The 21,809-nt window shown below is 36.6% G+C and overlaps 2 protein-coding genes across 3 annotated transcripts in view; both read right to left on the bottom strand.

The window, feature by feature from the left end:
- Positions 1-21,809, bottom strand: part of LOC127882362 (uncharacterized) — a 175,660-nt gene that overhangs the window by 96,894 nt on the left and 56,957 nt on the right. The window lies entirely within an intron of this gene.
- LOC127882325 (homeodomain-interacting protein kinase 2-like) overlaps positions 1-21,809 on the bottom strand; it is a 125,613-nt gene that overhangs the window by 75,184 nt on the left and 28,620 nt on the right. For both annotated transcript variants that reach the window (XR_008050503.1, XM_052430889.1), the window contains exons 3-6: positions 5,971-6,094; positions 3,537-3,659; positions 2,266-2,537; positions 1,693-1,855 (exon numbers count right to left, since the gene is read on the bottom strand). Coding sequence is in view for 1 of the 2 variants with exons in the window: in XM_052430889.1 (XP_052286849.1) it covers positions 1,693-1,855; positions 2,266-2,537; positions 3,537-3,659; positions 5,971-6,094 (682 nt within the window). In the remaining variant the exon portion in view is untranslated. The remainder of the gene's footprint in view (positions 1-1,692; positions 1,856-2,265; positions 2,538-3,536; positions 3,660-5,970; positions 6,095-21,809) is intronic.

Here is a 21,809-nt window from a genome sequence, read left to right as displayed (position 1 = left end):
TTTTTCACCATTTTTGGAATGGGGCCGGGTCTCTTTGGAATGGGAAAATTTGCAGGGTTTTGACTAAAACAGGGGTGTCAATTGTCCCAAATTTGAAATCCGGAAAATTAAGCTGAGAGTCTGAGGTCGTAGGATAAAGGGAAGAGAGGCCCCCCCCCCCCCCCGAGCCCTAGATTATTGTTCTTTTTTTATAGTCTTTCTAGGTGCAATTTCTGGTGAGTACAATGCGAAATATTATAAACCAAACTATCCGTAACACCGCATGTGTATTTGTATTCTAAACAAATGATATTAAGAACTTCAAAATTAAATTAAAATCGACAAACCATACCGTATCCGAAAACGACTGTCCGAAAACATGTCCCGATACATCTTTTGCAAATGAAATAAAATATGCATATCGTTTGACTGCAGAAAATGTAAACCAGTAACCTAGCAAATACGCAGTCAATATACAATTTGATTAACATATTGTTTTAAAATATGATATTGCAGTGCTTTACTTTGTCAGTTACTGCTCATCATGTCAGTGCCAGCCGCTTACCAATAAGAAATAAATAAAATCGGTACCAAGCGCAAATGTCCGGAATGCAGACGATGCTATAACAATATTCGTTCTGAAATGATCCCGCACTAAAAGAATTTTGTCCCTACCCCCACCCCCCTTAAACAAACTCATCGGATTTACATTCACCTCAAAATCAACCCTGGACGGCTCAAATCCGGATTTCCAGAATAATCCTGAAAATTGACACCCCTGTAAAATTGGGAAATAAGTGTTGTTGTTGTTTTGCTACAAACTTCATCAAAATTGAGAATTCCAGTGTTTTCAGTACTTTTATGGGTGGGAAATGAACACAAAATTGAGATCTTGAAAAAAAAAATAAAAAAATTTAGCTCCCATTTACAGATTGGAACAAAATATGCCTAAAAAATTTGCTGTGATATTACATGTATTCCCAAAACCTACTATTTTGATCCTGTCCTCTGCAAATGGAATTTGGTTGTTAAACTGCTCTGATAAAGATTATTTTCAGGGGATTTGAACTTATATATCGTCTTAAATGGGGTTGTTGTTTTTTTACTAATGATTGCTTATGTACATATATAAATTATTCCTCGTTTTTGGTGATCAGCACAAAAGAGTGGGTTCTGTCCCATCTAAGTTGATAGCAACGTTCAATTGAAGTTTGGTAAAGATCATATTAGCTTTGTTCTGGAAAAACTGGAAACAATTCATTGGCGTAAAGTGATATCCTAGATTAGCCTGTGCCACTGCATACTCAGTAAATACACTTTCCGCCTAAACTGGATTTTCATTAAGAAGAGACTTCATTTGAAGGATACTACAATAAAACCGGAAAATGTCGTCCCTGATTAGCCTGTGAGAACTGCACAGGCTTATCTGGGACAGCACATTATGCACTAAATAAAGCCCTGTTTTCCAGAGCCTGGCTAATATGTAACAGTTCAACCAGAACAGTAAACAGCTAAAACACTCAATTATTGATACCCAGTAAGTGAAGCGCAGTAACTCAATGCTCCTTAGGGGCTTAATGGATCATGAAAGATATAAATGAAAGCACATGTTTACAATTAACATTCGACCTAAAGAATTAAACTATAAGCAAAGATCAAAGTGAGCCTATGGAAAACAAGCACAGCAGAATGGCATGATATTGCAATGTGAACCTGAGAGTGGAGGGCGTTAATCTGATTGTTGAAAGTGACCGTGAGGTTATTTGACGAGGCAGGCACAAAGTTGGGCACTAAGCCGCCGTTGTTCTGGTTCATGTCGTACACAGACTTTGTGGCTCGCCTGCACACCTCCATTGCCTGAACGTTCTGCTTCACTCTGTAGAATTGTTGAAATGGAAAACCATCATCAAGAAATTTTTCTACTGTCATACCAAAAGTTATCAAATCATTATAAATGCACACGTTCATGATTTAACACCTTTAAAGTTTGCCCATAAATATTGATTCCCAGGAGATAGGGAAAGATTTAGGAGCATAAAAGGGCTCTGAAAATATTCAAATTTTAGTTTTGGATGATATTGAAATCATATAAAAGCAGTTGTATCAAAGTTTGTCTTTTTAAACATATTTTCCAAATGATTATATTTGAAAATATGCACTTTTTTTTCTAAATAATATTATTCAACATTTCATCATAGACGAAAGGGGCAGCAGAAGGGACTTTGTTCAGCATCCTGCAATTTCTCCCCACATCTTTCAATAGAGAGATTAGAATAAGACACTTACATGCCACAGTGTGCATAGTCCACAAGGTGACCCATGCGTATGAAGTGGTGGTTCAGCGCCTCTCCTGGTTTGATCCGCCGTTCCTGGTCAAGGGTCAACATCCGACGCAGTACGTCTATAAACTCCCGCCTATCAACCTGCTCGGCTAAGAGTTCACTCCCCTCAAGGTCTGTGGGCACGTTGATTTGTGCCATGTCATCGATGCAGTTGAATATGTACTTTCGGGCTTCTTTTGATTTGATTTTCGTCTCCATTTCATGTTCTTCTGGCGTCTGTGTACATAACAAATTGAAAAACAAAATGATTATTTTTTGGCCTTGTAAATCAACATTCAATTGTTCTGTTGAGTAACTTAACAAATGTAGTCAATTTGTAAAAAAACTTTTAAAAGTCTAAAGTGGTAAAATATATCAGGAAAGAGTGAAACAATTTCTGTGCTAATTAACCATTATCCCTTCTGGATACAAAAATGAATATTATCAAAATGTGAGTTAAGGAGTGTGAACATGATCTTTCTTAAATTTAATATAAACCTACTTATTTTGGCTTGATTTCATCAAAAGCATTTGGCTTATTTAAATGCTCTTGAGTCTGTTTCATGGGTAAGACCAGTAGTTTATGTCTTTGGAAGAGATTGCAATAACAATCCCATAATTTTTACCTAGTGACCTAGTTTTTACGTCACATGATCTAGTTTCAAACTGTGTTGAGAGATCATTGGTGCGAATGTTTTGACAAAGTTTCAACAAGGTTGGACAAAAAAATGTGGCCTATGAAGTGCTTATAATTTAAATTAAAAAGCGACAAAGCACAGCGAAAAAAGGCGATTCCAAAAGCTCACCATGAGCATGTTGTGCTCAGGTTGCCTAAATAGGTTTAGGGTGGCACATAAAAATATTGTTGGTTGGGTTAACAGAACCAAACATTTGCTTTGCCTAAGTCAGTAAATATACAGTCACCAAGCATAGAATTATATGTTTATGTTATTTTAACACAATCCAAGAGAATAAAGGTGCGAGTTTGGAAACACCTTAGAGGTTAAACACTTCTCCACTTACGTTGAAAGGTTCAACCGAACTCTAAACCTTAAAATTGATACATGTACAGCGAAATTGAGAATAATTGTAGAGTATATTGACACTAAAACGGAGAATATAGGGTAAAGGAAGGACAAAAATCACCACTATGAAAATTACAGTAACAATAGTGACAGACGTAAACACTTAAAGACAGAAGAGAACCAAAGATGTCAGTCTGTTCCACATACGTACCTTGAGTCTCCAGAAAGGGTAGTTGCTGTCAGTGTTCTCACGCACAAAGAATCGCGTGGTCTTTGTAGCATTGCTGAGCATGTGTTCAGCTGGTAGGCCCTGGGTCTGGGAGATGTACCGGATCTAAAAAACAACAACATGATCCAATTATCTTATTTATAACTTTCTTTTTTATTTTAGACAGATTTCTTCAAAAACTCATAGTCTGTTTCTTGCCAGTCAACAAGTAGCTGTGCTTGTTTTGTTTGGGAAGATCTTGAGACCATTTCAAGAGAAGGGAATGAACCTGGTAACTCCCTGCCAAAAGGCCCTCAACTGGGCTCTAACAACTAACCCCTGGAGTAAAAGTTTCGAGTTGCAAAGCTTAATAATTTTCAGGTTTTTATAGCACCCAAAGAACAATATAATGGATATTTTAGAGAATGATAAATGTCCAATATTTCTGTTTCCTCACAAATATAACTTGAACAAACATTTGCGAATCTGAAACAATTTGTGTGTGTGTGTCAATTTACCAAAACATGAAAAGGCCCCTTCAACACCAATACAGTTTTATATAATATTGTGATAGCATGTGACATTGTAAGAAGCTATGAATGTATTAAATATTACATGGTTCTTTTGTTCAACTGTATTTATATATATCTATCAAAATGAACATGAATTGGCAAAAAGAAGTCTGGTAAAACGAATCTGAAATCTTCAATTACTATTGGAGAGCTGAGAGAAAAGCAAATCCTACCTACATATTTTACAGAGTCTGAGATAGCACATTGCTGTTCAAAATTAGCATGTGCTTGGCTAGTTATTTCAATTAACAGCATGCAAAACATGCATGCAGCTACAGGCTACCGCTACGCGTGTTTAATTGCTGTTTTTTTTAATAAATGAGGCCAAATAAAATATTTTAAAGGGGCAGGCATAAAAAATGACAGGTCCTAGTCGCTGCCATTATGCTTTTCCTAAATCCCTATTCGTTTCATGCTTCCAGAAGTTCTATTTCACAACATTTAACTGTCTATGCCTCATCACATTGATGGGAAAATTAAACACTGCATCTTGAAGTTTTGATTATGTCTTATTTATAGTATTGATAATTTTTAGTTCAGTTTTATAAAAGAACCATAACATGTGTCTCGTGTGAAGCAGGCAAATGTATTATTATCCATTAGAATTACAATTTACATAAATACCATTACTCATTTAAAGGTGCCATCAAATGGTATACCTCAAACATTTTTAAAGTGTTTAACTTGTTTACTTAGCAAATATAAGGAATGCAAACAAAGCTTTGTTGTTCTTCAAAAGAAATATTGACAGGGAACTAAAGAAAACCAATATTGTCATTTAATATAAACTTTCATTAAATTATACATGAACATTCAACTTTGATTTAATATGGCAAGCAATATTAATCAATTTTTCACAAAAGCATTGTAGGTCGCCAGAAAATCAAATCCATTTTTCATTTGTACTCAAAGTTATTAACTGTAGCCCATTAGACTTGCCCATGAATGGCATTTGTCAAGAAGGACAAACCAATTGAAGTAGGTACAATAATGGCCACAGGGCCTTGCATTAAAGAAAATCAATGTGATCAAGATTGGTAACTTAAAGATTCAAATTCACTAGCTGCCCATTAACTTCATAAATCTTTTTGCAAAACAGACTTTCGTTCCTTACCTCACATTCAAGTAGGGCATATGTCAGTTACTGCTGTCACATTGCTGGTGTTTTTCTGCTATGAAAAAAAGGCCGTAAAACGGACCTGTTCCCAAAGCAAACAGACCTGATCCAAAACCAAAAAAAAAAATGCAATTAAGAAAGAAGTGTCGCATTAATTTTATATCTCAATTTAATTTCATAAACATCTATCAATTTCAAACTATATAACTATAAGTTGTATGATTTTGTTAACAAAATGGCCAGGAAAAGGCCTGATGAATAAATTTTGATTTATAAAAAATTCCCAATTTTGTCCATTTTGTTGATAAATAATTCCTCAATTTACCATTTCATTGATTTCAAAAATCCCAATTTAACCAGACTCCTTTTTGCAAAATGGCTAGAAAAAAACCTGCATTGTGAACACAGTCATGTCCTGGGAATGTGTGAGCTGTGTCTGTATCCACCAAACAATTATTAGACTCAAGTTTAATAATAAAAAATCTGTACATTTAAATATTCAATAATTTGATTAATTGTTAATCAAACTGGCACCACTTCAATCAACATAATTCTTTATGTAGAACATTTTCTTAATGATAACAACTAGTGGTAGACTGTATACATGTATATTCAAACGCTGCATGTTATTTTCATAGTTTATTTGTCTTTTCTTTATTGCCAAGTCTAAGAATGGGTTGGTGAATATGGGCTCAGGTCAATTGACCGTCATGATTTGACTAAACAACAAACAAACTAGCCGACTTACCTGGTCATATTCTGAAGAGCCCGGGTAGAGGGGCCAGCCGAGGAAGAGCTCTGCTATCACACAGCCCAGTGACCACATATCGATACTCTCACAGAATGGGAGGCCAAGCAATATCTCTGGCGCTCTGCAAGCAACAATGGGCGCCATTGGTACATTATTTTGATAACTAAGAAATATTTTGTCGCCTTTTTATTGATTTATTTTTTAACATGAAACTCGTCCAAACAGAAGATTAGTTATGAAATGTTATTTTTGTGTAGAGTCTTATTCTTAATTGAACAACATTGGTGTAGTAACAGAACAAGAATACCATTTGCACACATAATGCTTGTCAATATCCTGTAATAAAGACAAGCTTACAAGGAAAAGACCAGCCCTTAAGAATGTAACACATGATTAAACGAATGTACATGTAGTAACATGGATACTACAAGCACAAATGCACATGTTTACCATACGCCCGCTTTTAAGGAGTACTGCCTTATGAATATTAAAGACAGACAATGCAAAGAAGTAATATTGTCAGTGTGCATTATTTTATAGCCCAAACTGAAAATGTACAATGCTCCAGGCACAATTGTATCACCCTGACGTCAGGTTAAGTTTATGGTAAGCCGGATGTTTACATGAGCTTATGACTGCATGCAATCATGAAAGAGGCCAAACAAACATTTCTTTTTTGCAAGCATATAAGCTTATAAACTAATATAAAATAATGCGATGGGAAGTATTGTTGAAGTCAAATTTAATTAAAATACTCTAAGAAGGACAGTTAAGTTCAGTGCAACCCAAAGCAGGGCTTTTCATCAGGAAATTGGGAAGAGGCCCTAGCCTTTCAAATTGGGAATTTCATGCGTGATACATGTAACTGCTCATTTTGGGAAGGCAGTGTTTTTAAAAGTTTTTGAAACATGGTCTTTTTCATTGTGCAGACGTATTAAAAGACACATTGTGGTGCATTCTTAATCATATTAGAGCTCATTGCTTTCAATTTGGGAGATGCCCAATATGTCTAAGTAAAAAAAAAATACAATTTGGGAAATTCCTCTATCTATTTTTGGAAAAAATGACCTTATTTTCAATTGGGAAGGGGCCGAATATCAGCCCCTGTTCAGTGTTCATTCTGGGCGGCACCATTGCGGGATTCCCGCATCGAAATATTAATGGGCGCAATCTAAATAATATCATTGGGCCATTCGGGCCCTTACATAATATAATTGGTGCATTAAAAATTATATCAGTGGGAGATTTTATTATAAAAAACAAAGCGACGGAATCGTACTGAGAATTCTAAACACGGGTCTGCGGAGTCTAAATATAGGTGGAAAATAACCGTTGCTTGGCTACCGAGGGCGCACTTTGTTGAATCCTGCACTTCCATTGCTTGATAGATGTCACATGTCAGCAAACTGTATATACGTCATCAGAAAGTGTTGAAAACGTTTGTCAAAATAATTTGTTGCGATTTTCAAACATTTTTAAGAAACAATAATGTAACTAGTGACCTGAAAATCAATAGGGGTCATCTGCTAGTCATGATCAATCTACCTATCAAGTTTCATGATCCTAGGCATAAGCGGTCTTGAATTATCCTCCGGAAACCATTTTACTATTTCGGGTCACCGTGACCTTGACCTTTGACCTAGTGACCTAAAAATCAATAGGGGTCATCTGCTAGTCATGATCAATCTACCTATCAAGTTTCATGATCCTAGGCATAAGCGTTCTTGAATTATCATCCGGAAACCATTTTACTATTTCGGGTCACAGTGACCTTGACCTTTGACCTAATGACCTCAAAATCAATAGGGGTCATCTGCGAGTCATGATCAATGTACCTATGAAGTTTCATGATCATAGGCCTAAGTGTTCTTGAGTTATCGTTTGACAACCACCTGGTGGACGGACCGACCGACCGACAGACCGACATGAGCAAAGCAATATACCCCCTCTTCTTCGAAGGAGGGCATAATTAAACATGTCAAAGCGTAAAGTAGAAAAGAAGAGCAGGGAAAGACGAACTCTCCTACATTTTTCAAACAAAAAACAAGGAAAAGTGATAGGACTTCTGATCAGTATGGTGGCAAAACAGCAGATGCATCGGCTGAAGCGAGTTGGCCTACATCGTCTGCTGGTCAAGCGAACAAATGTTGAAACCTTCGGAAAATGTAGATGATCATAAATTGCAGAAAAGTTGGTTAAAGAAATTTACGTGGTTGTCGTACGATGACAAAAATAATTTAATGTTTTGTGACATTTGTAAAAAGCATAGTAAAAGTAACATATTTTTAACGGCTGTTCGAATTTTCGGACAAGTACATTTTGTACTCTGAATAGACATGCAGCTGGTAGTTAATCATACATCCTGCAATCAGGTGGCCCCTACATAATCCTTAAATGGCCCACTAACATAAAGAATGCTGTCATTGTGGAGTACTGTTATCATGTACAATTGTGTAGGTCACTTTTCAAATGGTACAGTTGAACCAGGATTAAATTACCTAAAATTAATTTCCATTTCAGAAGCTTCAGTGCGCACCCATTAACAAATAACGAATGAAAGAAGTCATGTTTTCATTTTAACTAGTATTATTATGTACTGTAGAAACTGTTGAAGATCAAGGTGTTAGTGAATTCATGAAAAGTCTGTCAGTCATTTGGACTGATTGACTTTGATTATTTGTCAGTCGAAATCAGTTTCTGTCGGTTAAACTAAACTTTAGAAGCAGTGATATTTTTACAAATTTTCTCATCCAAGTCCTGGGACTCGATAACTTGCAAATCTATGAGTCCCAGAAATGAAAGAATCAGTCCAAATATTAAATGATATCATTTTTTGAGAAATTTCAATGCATTTTCAGAGCTCCAGATAAGCATCGTTTTTTCGTTATTACGACGAAAATAAAATCAAAACCCATCGCATCAAAACGAATTGAGACAGAAGGATCCGAATTATGACTGGCCGTTTGATCGCACGAATTTTCCGAGTTCTGCGCAGCGAAAGTTAAATGATAACGAGATTTCCGATACTGGATCTGCAAATTAGTTTATTGTAACCAAAAATATTCGCATTTCCGTTTCTGCTCTTCTGTTTACAAAATTAAACATGGCGGCTGCAAAGCGTGGACGAGTTCAAAAGAAACTTCATTCTGTGACAGCGCCAAGTATACTTAAGTTTCATTTCGCAGCGAGAACAAAGTCTATTGTTGGCAGTCTATTATCTTATATAGTGTCAAAAGCAGGTGATGAGGTGGAAACGAAGATCTCCAAACAAAAAACAATGAGGTATCAGGCAAAAACAGATCTCAACATGGAAAAATGACTTTCCCTGGTTACAGATTGAAGGCATGATGCTGATATGCATTTGAAATGTTCCTCTTGTATTAAACACAATGTGGCGTCTGTCTGGGCTCGTGCAACATTCAAAGAAACATTAAAGTCAAGCACAGCAAAACAAAACCAGAACATAGAGAAGCCAAGTTTTTTTTATCTTATTTTGGGGAAAGGGCCTGGCCTTTTTTGAGGGGAAAAATAATCGCGCAAAATGCTGGATTTTGGGGGGAAAATCACACGAAACACCGGATTTTGGGGAAAATAAGGAAAGACTTAAACAATCAATTTAACATATTTTGCTGTTTTTAAAACAAATTCATGGCAACCGATAATTTAATTATGCAATATGTTATATTTTCTACACTGGATCGGGTTAACTTATGTATTTAAAGTTTAAAAAAAAAAAAAAAAAAAATTTAGGGGAAAAAATGAAGTCTAGGGGAAAATTTACCTGCTGAGGGGATAAAAAAATCTGAGGGGAAAAGGCCATTTTTCGGCGGGTCCCAAAGAAGGAAAACAAGAGGGCCAAGATGGCCCTAGTTCGCTCACCTGAGAGGAGCCGGTTTATTCAATCTTTACTAAATGTCAAACTTGACCTAGATATTATCCAGACAAACATCCCAGTCAAGTTTCATCATTATTTCATCTGCGAGTCATGATCAATGTACCTATGAAGTTTCATGATCCTAGGCGTAAGCATTCTTGAGTTATCATCCGGAAACCATTTTTCTAAGTTGAGTCACCGTGACTTTGACAGCCATTGTGTGAATACATTTTTTGGCACTGTGACCTTGACCTTTGACCTAGTGACCTGATAATCAATAGGGGTCATCTGCGAGTTATGATCAATATACCTATGAAGTTTCACGAACCTATGCATAAGCGTTCTTGAGTTATCATCCAGAAACCATTTTACTATTTCAGGTCAACGTGACCTTTGACCTAGTGACCTGAAAATCAGTAGGGGGTCATCTGCAAGTCATGATCATTGTACCTATGAAGTTTCAGTTTCATGATCCTAGGCATAAGCGTTCTTGAGTTATTATCCAGAAACCATTTTACTATTTCAGGTCACTGTTACTTTGACCTTTTACCTAGTGACCTGAAAATCAATAGGGGTCATCTGCGAGTCATGATCATTGTACCTATGAAGTTTCATTATCCTAGGCATAAGCGTTCTTGAGTTATCATCCAGAAACATTTTACAATTTCAGGTCACCGTGACCTTGACCTTTGACCTAGTGACCTGAAAATCAATAAGGGTCATCTTCGAGTCATGATCAAATGTACCTATGAAGTTTCATGATCCTAAGCATAAGCGTCCTTGAGTTATCATCTGGAAACCATTTTACTATTTCGGGTCACCGTGACCTTGACCATTGACCTGAAAATCAATAAGGGTCATCTGCGAGTCATGATCAATGTACCTATGAAGTTTCATGATCCTAGGCCTAAGCGTTCTTGAGTTATCATCCGGAAACCATTTTACTATTTCGGGTCATCTTGATCTTTGACCTAGTGACCTGAAAATCAATAGGGGTTATCTGCGAGTCATGATCAATGTATCTATGAAGTTTCATGATCCTAGGCATAAGCATTCTTTAGTTATCATCCGGAAACCATTTTACAGCATTGGGTCACTGTGACCTTGACCTTTGACCTAGTGACCTGAAAATCAATAGGGATCATCTGCGAGTCATGATCAATGTATCTATGAAGTTTCATGATCCTAGGCATAGCAACCCCAGAAGATTTTTCAAATATGAAGGAAGTTGTTGAAAATATGTTATTTGTATAGAGGAAGAATAAACTTACTCAGTACTTTTTGTTTTTTTTCAAATATCTTAAAAAAAAAAAAAGTTATGATCATTTTACTTTGGAACAGTTGTACGTTTTCTTGGAAATTTTTCGCTCTATAAATGGTAAAAGTTAATCGCGAAATTGCGGCACCATAAAAATATTTTTCCCACAAATATTTCAATAACTTTTTTATTTTACATGGTAATTTCATAAAATTTGGTATCCTTCAGTATTTTGGTATGAGGAATCTATTCATGTATTGAAATCTACTGATATTCCAATGCTTGAATAAGTAATTACAAAAACAAATCATTACATATTTTACTTTTTTAATTTTCAATGTACCTATGAAGTTTCATGATCCTAGGCATAAGCGTTCTAGAGTTATCATCCGGAAACCATTTTACTATTTCGGGTTATCGTGACCTTGACCTTTAACCAAGTGACCTGAAAATCAATAGGGGTCATCTGCGAGTCATCCTTGGCATAAGCGCTCTTGAGTTATCATCCGGAAACCATCTGGTGGACGGACGGACCGACATGAGCAAAACAATATACCCCCTCTTCTTCGAAAGGGGGGGGGAGGGATATGAGAAAACTGCCCCCCTCCCAGCAGCCTTGTTATTCAACTGACCGGAACCATTTTTGAACTCAACTCTCGTATCAAGGAAACAAATGTTCTGAGCAAGTTTCATGAAAATTGGGCCAAAAATGTGACTTCTACTGTGTTCACATGTTTTCACTATATACATATAGAGAAAAATGCCCCGCCCACTGGCAGCCATGTTTTTTCACCAATCCAAACCATTTTGAAACTCGTCCGAGATATCAATAAAACCAATGTTTTGACCAACTTTCATGATGATTGGGCAAAAATTGTGACTTCTAGAGTGTTTACAAGGTTTCTCTATAGCCAAATAGGGAAAACTGCCACTATATACAGTACAGCCAAAGCGAAACAAACGTATTTCGCTATCCGCGGTGGCAAGGCGAAAAGAGTCGATGCCACGTCAGTCGTTAAAGCCGCGTCAGCATGCAGCGGTAAGTCGCATTTCGCCGCGAAGCTTCGCATCTGTCCGCCGAGGCATGCCGCGATCCGCGACATGATGCCGAGTCGATGCGCATCATGAAATAAAAAATGTTTTTTGTCACTGTGACCTTGACCTTTGACCTAGTGCCCTGAAAATCAATAGGGGTAATCTGCAATCATGATCAATGTACCTATGAAGTTTCATGATCCTAGCCATAAGCTTTCTTGAGTTATCATCGGGAAACCATTTTACTATTTCGGGTCACTGTGACCTTGACCTTTGACCTAGTGACCTGAAAATCAATAGGGGTCATCTGCCAGTCATGATCAATGTATCTAACAAGTTTCATGATCCTAGGCATAAGCGTTCTTGAGTTATCATCAGGAAACCATTTTACTATTTCGGGTCACCGTGACCTTGACCTTTGACCGAGTGACCTCAAAATCAATAGGGGTCATCTGCGAGTCATGATCAATCTACCTATCAAGTTTCATGATCCAAGGCAAAAGCATTCTTGAGTTATCATCCAGAAACCATTTTACTATTTCGGGACACCGTGACCTTGTCCTTTGATCTTGTGACCTGAAAATCAATAGGGGTCATCTGCGAGTCATGATCAATCTACATATCAAGTTTCATGATCCTAGGCCTAAGCGTTCTTGAGTTATCATCCGGAAACCATTTTACTATTTCGGGTCACCGTGACCTTGACTTTTGACCTAGCGACCTGAAAATCAATAGGGGTCATCTGCGAGTCATGGTCATTCTACCTATCAAGTTTCATGATCCTAGGCATAAGCGTTCTTGAGTTATCATCCGGAAACCATTTCTCTATTTCGGGTCACCATGACCTTGACCTTTGACCTATTGACCTGACAATCAATAGGGGTCATCTGCGAGTCATGATCAATCTACCCATCAAGTTTCATGATCCTAGGCATAAGCGTTCTTGAATTATCATCCGGAAACCATTTACTTTTTGGGTCACAGTGACCTTGACCTTTGACCTAGTGACCTCAAAATCAATAGGGGTCATCTGCGAGTCATGATCAATGTACATATGAAGTTTCATGATCCTAGTTCTAAGCGTTCATGAGTTATCATCCGGAAACCACCTGGTGGACGGACCGACCGACAGACCGACCGACTGACAGACTGACCGACATGTGCAAAGCAATATACCCCCTCTTCTTCGAAGGGGGGCATAAAAATCTTTTAAAATTATAAGTTACATGTAGTTTACAAATTTTGAAAGAACAATTATCATATAAGTTTAAGTCATAATAAATTTATTGTGCCCGGATTGTATTAGCATATACATGTAAGCATAGTTAATGTGTCTGGCCAATTAAGGTTGTTTCCCGCCCGTAGTGTATGTATTTCACACATAAATAAGGTCACGTAATTAAGTTTTCGCACATACAAGTGGTCAAGGCTCCAGCATATGGTGGATTTATAAATTAATTGCATGTTGATTCCGCTATTATATGTAAGCTGAGAAAATTAGCTGTTTGAAGCCACATCAATAATCAAGACGGTGACGACGTATTTGTTGTTTTGTTAATTATCAGCTTATTATAACTATTGTTTGAATATGCGTATACAAACACGTTTTATTTTGTTCATATTATACAGTTAATATCGCTACTCATTAAAGCAAATGCTGGTAAATATTTACGATACACAAACATTCTCGATATTTCCTTAAGTTTCAAATACATTTTGGCATTTGTTACTATTTATAGCAGGGCTTTTTTTCCTTCTTTGCGAGTGGCCCTGGAAGGACATTTCACAATTTTGATAGGGACAATTCACAAACCTAACAGGGCCGTGAATTTTTACAAAATTGGCCGTTTTTCACAATTTCAACAATTTCACGGCTCGGTTTTTCACAATTTTAAGAAGTTCGTGACTCAATTTTTCACAATTTTGAATAGTTAGCGACTCAATTTTTCACAATTTTGAAAAGTTCACGACTCATTTTTTCACAATTTTTAAAAGTTCACGACTCATTTTTTCACAAAGTGAGGGTGCCAGGGCCGCCGCTTTACAAAGTCAGGAAAAAAAGCCCTGATTTATAGAGATAATGAAATAACGTCTAATCGGGGCGTTTTTTCCCCACTGAACACGCGATTTACGCCTGACGTGATGTTCATGTATCTATACAACACAAAATACACCCAAACTTTCCAAACGACGTTCTACATGTCTGCATAATTTTGGCGCGCTTTTTATGAAACAAAGGATATTTTAGCACTGTTTATTTGACGCTAGAATTTGCCAAAGGTCGTGTTAGCATTAAAATTCAGAAGTGTGTTTCCGATTACAAATTTAATAATGATAATCGAAAGAAACATTAACAGTTGCGCGTAATTAATTCTATGCTATACATACATGCATGAACATGTAGGTGGATATCTTTTCACTCGATCCGTTGCGTACGTATGCGGCGGATTAACTCCGCGAAAGTACGCGAGGTTAATACAGACTTGGCGTCGTTGCGCGGATCGATGCCGAGTGCCACGCCGATACGCCGCGTGAACGCACGATTCGACCGCCACGTACAAATAATCTGGCCGTGGCGTAGCCGCGGATTATGTTTGTGCCGCGTTGGCTGTACTGTACATACAGAGAAAAATGCCCCGCCCAATGGCGGCCATGTTTTTTCACCGATCTCGACCAGTTTCGAACTCGTTCGAAACATCAATTGAACCAATGTTTAAACCAACTTTCATGATGATTGGGCAAAAATTGTGACTTCTAGAGTGTTTACAAGGTTTCTCTATAGCAAAATAAGGAAAACTGCCCCGCCCACTCGCAGCCATGTTTTTCAACAGATCGGAACCACTTTTTAACTCAACCAAGATATCATTAAGACAAACATTTTGACAAAGTAACATGAAGTTTGGACATGAAATGTGACTTCTACAGAGTTAACAAGGTTTTTCTTTTTTTTGACCTAGTGACCTAGTTTTTGACCAGGCACTAGAGCTGCAACGATTCACCAACAGTTTGATTCGATTTCGATTTCAGACACTCCGATACCGATTTTTTCGATTCGATTCATCTTCAAACCTAGTTTTATCATATATTCACTCTTATGCCTCAAAATTAACATTTCTGTTCAAATGTGATTTCAATAAAACACATAAAATAGAATATCAAATTAGGACTCAATTTTAATATAAAAATTTCTGACTAGAAGATTGTGTTGATTACACAATAATATAAAAAATAAATAAATAATCATAAGAACGTATCTGGAATCAGTTGAATGGTAGTACTATCACTATTACACCTTTACCCAAAACCGCTATAAGCATGTCTACCACTGTGCCATGACAGCATCACCTGTTACCTGTAGGACAAATCACATTCTCTGATAAACTTAACAAAACTCCAACAGAAATAGAACTACTTTTCTGGCTGGCGACTTGAGTAGTTGCACTTGTGCGACCTCTTTGTCTTGCTAAATGAACGATATGTTTGCGTTTGACATATTGCATTAAATTAGATTAGTGGTTGAGCCGGACTTAGCGTACGCCACATATGTGAAGCACAGTTTACACTTTGCTTTATTGGTAGGGCTACCATCCCGAAACCCAAAATACTGCCACACTTTTGATTTTAGCTTCTTAGGCGCATCTGATAACTTCGATTTGTCGGCAACAACTTGTTCAGCCATTTTGACGCTTTTTCCAAAAGTAGACCGTAACGGGCTTATTGATTGGATGACTAAAGTAATAAGCAACTAATCACGCGCGTCTTAATTACAGGTAAAGATAAAACCTACACCTTCCTGTATCAATAGTCAGAATACAGCGCGCTTTACGTATCTATGTATATATATGTATATATGTTAAAGAATCGAATCAAATTTGGTAGGTTTGGTATCGTAATCGAATCGAAGCATTTCGAATCGATTTTCGATGAATCGGATCGAATCGTTGCAGCTCTACCAGGCACAACCCAGTTTCGAACTTGGCCGAGATTTCATTGGGACAACGCTTCTGACCAAGTTTCATGAAGATGAGACAAGAAAATGTGGCCTCTAGAGTGTTTACGAGCAAATGTTTACGGATGGAAGGACGGACATACGACGGACAACGACCGGTCACAAAAGCTCACCTGAGCAATCAGGTGAGCTAAAAAGCGCTGGGAGCTGTAAAACACTTTCTGCTACATCATCTCATGTGGAAATCGATGATGATGATGATGTAAGTGTAGATGAAGATAACAAGAAATTGTTTCACACTGTATTTTATGCAGCATTGCAGAATAATTACTTCATCAGGGACTACCCTAGGCCTTAAAAATAGGGAGAAGTGACATCTCCTTTTTTCTGAAACAGGAAGACATTTGGAAAATCAGGGAGAAGTTTGTGCCAACAATACAGGGAATAATCTAGAATTTACTATCTATGGGTCCCTGAGCTCGCAGATTTTAGACCAATGAGTCCCAGGCCAAAATTAATGAGTCCACCTTGAAAAAGAAGGGTCCCAAATTTTGAAAGATATCAAGTAGTGAAGACAATATGTCTCAATCACACTAGCTCAATAACTACATACTTGCATTAAACTTAAATAATCTCAAAAACTTGTTGAAACCAAAAAAAAAAACAAATTCAGAGTTATCACTATCTTGTTTGCCTTCACATAGGCTTTAACATTATCTGTTACATGAATGTAACCTGTTATAACATTTCAACTTGATTCAAAGATGATAATATTATTCTTAACATCCGAATTGCGAGCTTGATAATATTATTGTTTACGTCCGAATTGCGAGCCGTTGACCTACCATTATTAAAGTTTAGATTTGTTTGTTTTGGATTAAGCTTCAACACCTTTTTTCGGAGGCATTTTTCTGTATTATTTCAGGGGTCTCGCGAGTGGGCGAAGTGGGCGATTTCTTCGCCCAATTAATCTTCACTTCGCACATTAATTTCATGAAGGCGAAGTGATTTCTCCTCCTTTTAATGATTTACTTTGTGCCAGACATTGACCGATTAAAATCAATTTGATGTGGAGAATTGGACACAGGAGGATTCTCAGCCATAAGTTGCCCCATTTACAGGTCATGCAGAACAGTCTGGAGCTATTACACTTCTTGAAATTGTTAATAGATGATGCCTTAATTAATTGCCTTCTGCTGGCTACCAATAACTATGATTCAGCAATGTTAAATGGCCCATTAACCCTTTGCATGCTGGGAAATTTGTCGTCTGCTAAAATGTCTTCTGCTGAATTTCTAAAATTAGCATTTTCTTCGATTTTTTTCAAAGAACACTATCAGAATAGCAAACAGTTTGGATCCTAATGAGACGCCACGTTCTGTGGCGTCTCATCTGGATTCAAACTGTTTGCAAAGGCCTTCTAAATCCGGTTCCCGCACTGTAAGGGTTAAAACAGTACTAAGGAATGATCAAATGGGAAGATGTTACCTAGCACTGGCAATAGATATGGGGCTCATTTACAGGTCAGATTTGGAATCTCTGCTGTAAAATGAGATTTTAAATGAATTTAAATTTTAAACAAATATTTGTAACAAAATATGAATGTGATTGTATGTTGAATTGCTTAAAATTAACAAGGAAGTTAAAAGATTCTGAACATTACTGGCTTGTTACTATTGAAGTTTATTTGATACACCTGTTCAGGAAAAAAAATAATTAAAAGTACAATCATAATCAACAATCAATGAGAAATAAGGAAAATGTCGGTTTTATACACTTAACATGTCTACTTGTATAAAATAAGTGAAGAGTTGATTGAAAGCTGAACAGAAACCACTTATCCATTAAGTTGCTGCAAAATATACGTAAAACTAAGATTTATGACGCAAATGTACCATTTCTCCCAAAAATGTTACCAATTCTCCCTATTTTGGCTTTAGGGAGAAGAGACTTCTCCCAAAATTTTGAGCCTAGCTAGACCCCTGATTATTTATGACTACTGTAAGTTACACAAACTGACAAAGTTAAAGCAGGTTTTCATCCGGGGACTCGAGAAAATATCATAACACATTCTATTTTAAAGGTCGATTCTAATTGGTTCGTATTATACATCAGCGGCTCGACTACAGCCGGCTTGCTGGAGTCTTCAAGCCTCATTCGGTTAAACTCAGCGTTAATTGCTACACTTTTACTCGTACACAAGATGGTTCGTACTTATTGTGATTTGCGTATGCGTTAACGGATACAGTTCAGCAAGTGGACACACATATTTCAAAACGATGCGTCTATTTCGATATTGGTGCGTCATAGATGCGGGACGCACATGTAGATTATTCCCTGACAATATCAAAAACAAAACATGTTAATTCACAACTTTTATTACTTCGATCATTATACTATGTTTATTTGTAAAAAAACCCATTAAATTCTCATCAAAATCTTTTTTTATCATAACACATTTATGTCATTTAACACATTTAAGTAATTTAAAATATGTACTGTAGCACCTTTTCATCACATATTTATCGTCATTATATTATCATCATCCTTATGACTGCTTTTGTAACAAAACACATCTTAATGCATAGAACAACTAGAATAACTACTGTTTATCCGAATACTATACGAAATATGTACACTTAAGAATGCTTTACCTGTTTAACTTTAATAATCCAAATGTTCCTTGTTGTTATCTGGTTTAACAAACCTTATCAAATATTTGTTAAATCCGTTTAATGCTTTCTCCATAATTGAATCACCATTACTTGTAATTTGAATCGCCAGCTTTGAATTGAACCCGGGTTGAATGCTACAATACGTACGCCATTTGCAATGTCAATGGTCATGACGCAGCAGTTTAATTCTACTCGGATAATTTATATCTACATGTGTAATCAAGGAACTGTGTTTTCTCAATGTTTATGTGTAGTATTATGACTTGTTAGCATAAAAATGAACTGTGATTCCAGTTTATATAAGATGGGTGTTTAATACTCGGAGTTATCGGTGGATTAACAAACTAACAAAAAATAGACCTTTGATCAATTTTGTTTTTCTTTAATTATTTTTGCCGACTTTCTTTAACCGTGCCGCCGACTTTCTTTAACCGTGCCATCTGCCAAAAAAAACCTACTATTATCTGATGGTCAATAAATTATCACGTTATCAGACAACTTACGGCACGCGCGAAGAGGCACGAGTGTGTTGTTATAGCACCAATATTAAGGGATTGCTTTGTCACGGTCAATTAACTATCAGTGCGGGGGATAAATTGTGTAACCATTAGATACACAACAAACAATAAACTTGCTAATCGCCTGCGGGCGGTAGCACGCCTTAGCCAAAAATAATCGGGCGACTTGATGTTCGCTTTTTTGGGCTCGTAGGGCGATATCACGGGCGTTAGAGCGAAATTATCACTCTAGTCGCCCGTAGGGTAGTTCTTGCTTCATCCCTTACACATTAAACACCTTAGGGAAAGATCAAGGATCCCAAAACGTACAGGGTAAGGCTAGAAGCAGTTTGAAAACTGGACCAGTCAATGACATTTTTTTCATAATTTGCCATATCCAGCCCAGGGTATCTAGAAGTCAAACGCATGCAATTAATTTAAGCTTTATTAAGGGTATAAAGCTCTTTCTATGTGTTTTTCTGTTATAGTTTAGTCGGACTAACAGAAACTGATTAAGACTTTCATTGCAGTGCGGGTTTTTCATTCAAAATCGGATCCAGTAACCGGCCCCATTCACAATGGAAAAAAGTATATATTTTTCCCCAAATGGGAGCTAAAAATTCCCAATGGAAGGTTTCCAAAATAAAAAAATTATAATAAATTTTTAGATCTCAATATTTTGTTCATCTCCCATTCATAAAAGTTCAACCTTGGTAAATATAATACTGAAAACACTTGTATTCTCATTTTTGAAGCATTTTTTTAGCAAAGCAACTACAACACTTATTTCCTTATTTTAGTCAAAACACCAAAAAAAATCCCAATCCAAAGGGACCCGGCCCCATTCTGAAAATAGTGAAAAAAAACACTGGACTGACAAATATTTCAAGTCTGAATGAATGACAGATTTTTTAAGATTTCGCAAACACTAACATGTACATTGGAGATGTTGTAAGCTGTCAGATCATAATGGGGGCCACCTTCAAGCAAACTCATAAATTCAATATAATATATCCTTGCTCCATAGGGAAAAATTACATTCTGATTTCTGAAAAGCAATGTGACATGATTAAAAGTACTATATTTAGAACGCATTTCAGGGATTTCAATTGGAGCAGAGTCCTGCCTTTTTGATCCCATGAACTTTACAGAACACAATATATGAGCATGTTTACAAGCAGTCAGTGGCCTTCACCTGTGAAGAAGGTAGACATTTACAAATACTGAGTAGAGCAAGCCGCAGGCTATATATATCATCCACACATCAACATCACATGATGTATCAGTCTGTGTTCTTTCCCTCAATTTGATACAGACATAAAACGTGATGAAGTGGACCAGTGCGTGTATTCATGTTCAGTCATTGGTTCAAAATAAATATTGCTCATAACCTTTATAGAGCTATGAGGGTAACTTAAGGGTATCACAAATCTACAGATATGGCTACGATATAACTGAGCACTAAATTTAGATATGAGGACACAGGTCTCCGGGGAAGGGCTTAAATAAAACAACCCAACTAAAGGATTAATCTGATATTGCTCTCAAAAGAATAATGGATATCAATTATAAATATTGAATTTATTTCAACCATAGCAGCTATTAATTTTATTCCACAATTGACAGCTGAATTTACAAATTATTCTATTACAATAACAAGACAGATAACCTTACCGTGACTAGTCACAACTGAAGGTAACATTTTGTGATGATTCTTTTCTCTTCTAAATTTAAAATCAAATTACCAATCTGGTGATATCATTGGCTGAAGGCTACAATCAAGTTTTTCATCTCATCAGTTTTTTGCAACATTTTTGGTTTAATTTGGTCATGGCTAATAGGCTTTTTGTGATATACCGTATACATGCGCTTATAAGACGCCCTCGCTTATAAGACGCACCCCGACTTCGGACTTTATAATGGGTGGATTTGAGACTGACCCGCGTGTAAGACGCGGTCAAATTTTGCCGTATTCATCGGCCGGAAAATGGCCGAAAAATGGCAGAATGTTAAAGAAAATCATCAATTAGTAAAACATTGAGAATGTTTCAAACTCGCGCTGCATACAATTAGTAATTCACGCAAGTCTGAAAAATAAAACAATCAAACAACAAAGTAAATAATTTTTGTTTATTTTATGATATATTAAAATATATATTGGGTTTTAATTTATTTTCAAGTATTATTCATGCAATAAAAATAATTATCAAATTGACAAAATTTCTAACAACTGCGTATGTATCAATCATTTGCCCTAACAATTGCAAACAATTGCAAACATAAAACATATTACGTTCGTATTATCAATGCACAAGCAAAATTGATCGTGTCAGTCATCTTAATTGTATTGTTTGACAGGTATTGAAATCTAATAGGCAGATATTTTGTAAGCGTTTACTTTTATTACCTAGATTATGCAAATTTTACGCCCTTTGTCTATCAACACTAGATTATGCAAATTTTACGCCCTTTGTCTATCAACAATAGGTAACGCCTACTTTCATAAAATTAGCCAATCGCGTGATAGAGTGATAGACTCCGAAGCGCA

This window comes from Dreissena polymorpha, chromosome 1, assembly GCF_020536995.1.
Source record: "Dreissena polymorpha isolate Duluth1 chromosome 1, UMN_Dpol_1.0, whole genome shotgun sequence".
Lineage (NCBI taxonomy): Eukaryota > Metazoa > Mollusca > Bivalvia > Myida > Dreissenidae > Dreissena > Dreissena polymorpha.
This window is presented reverse-complemented; position numbering and strand designations above follow the sequence as displayed.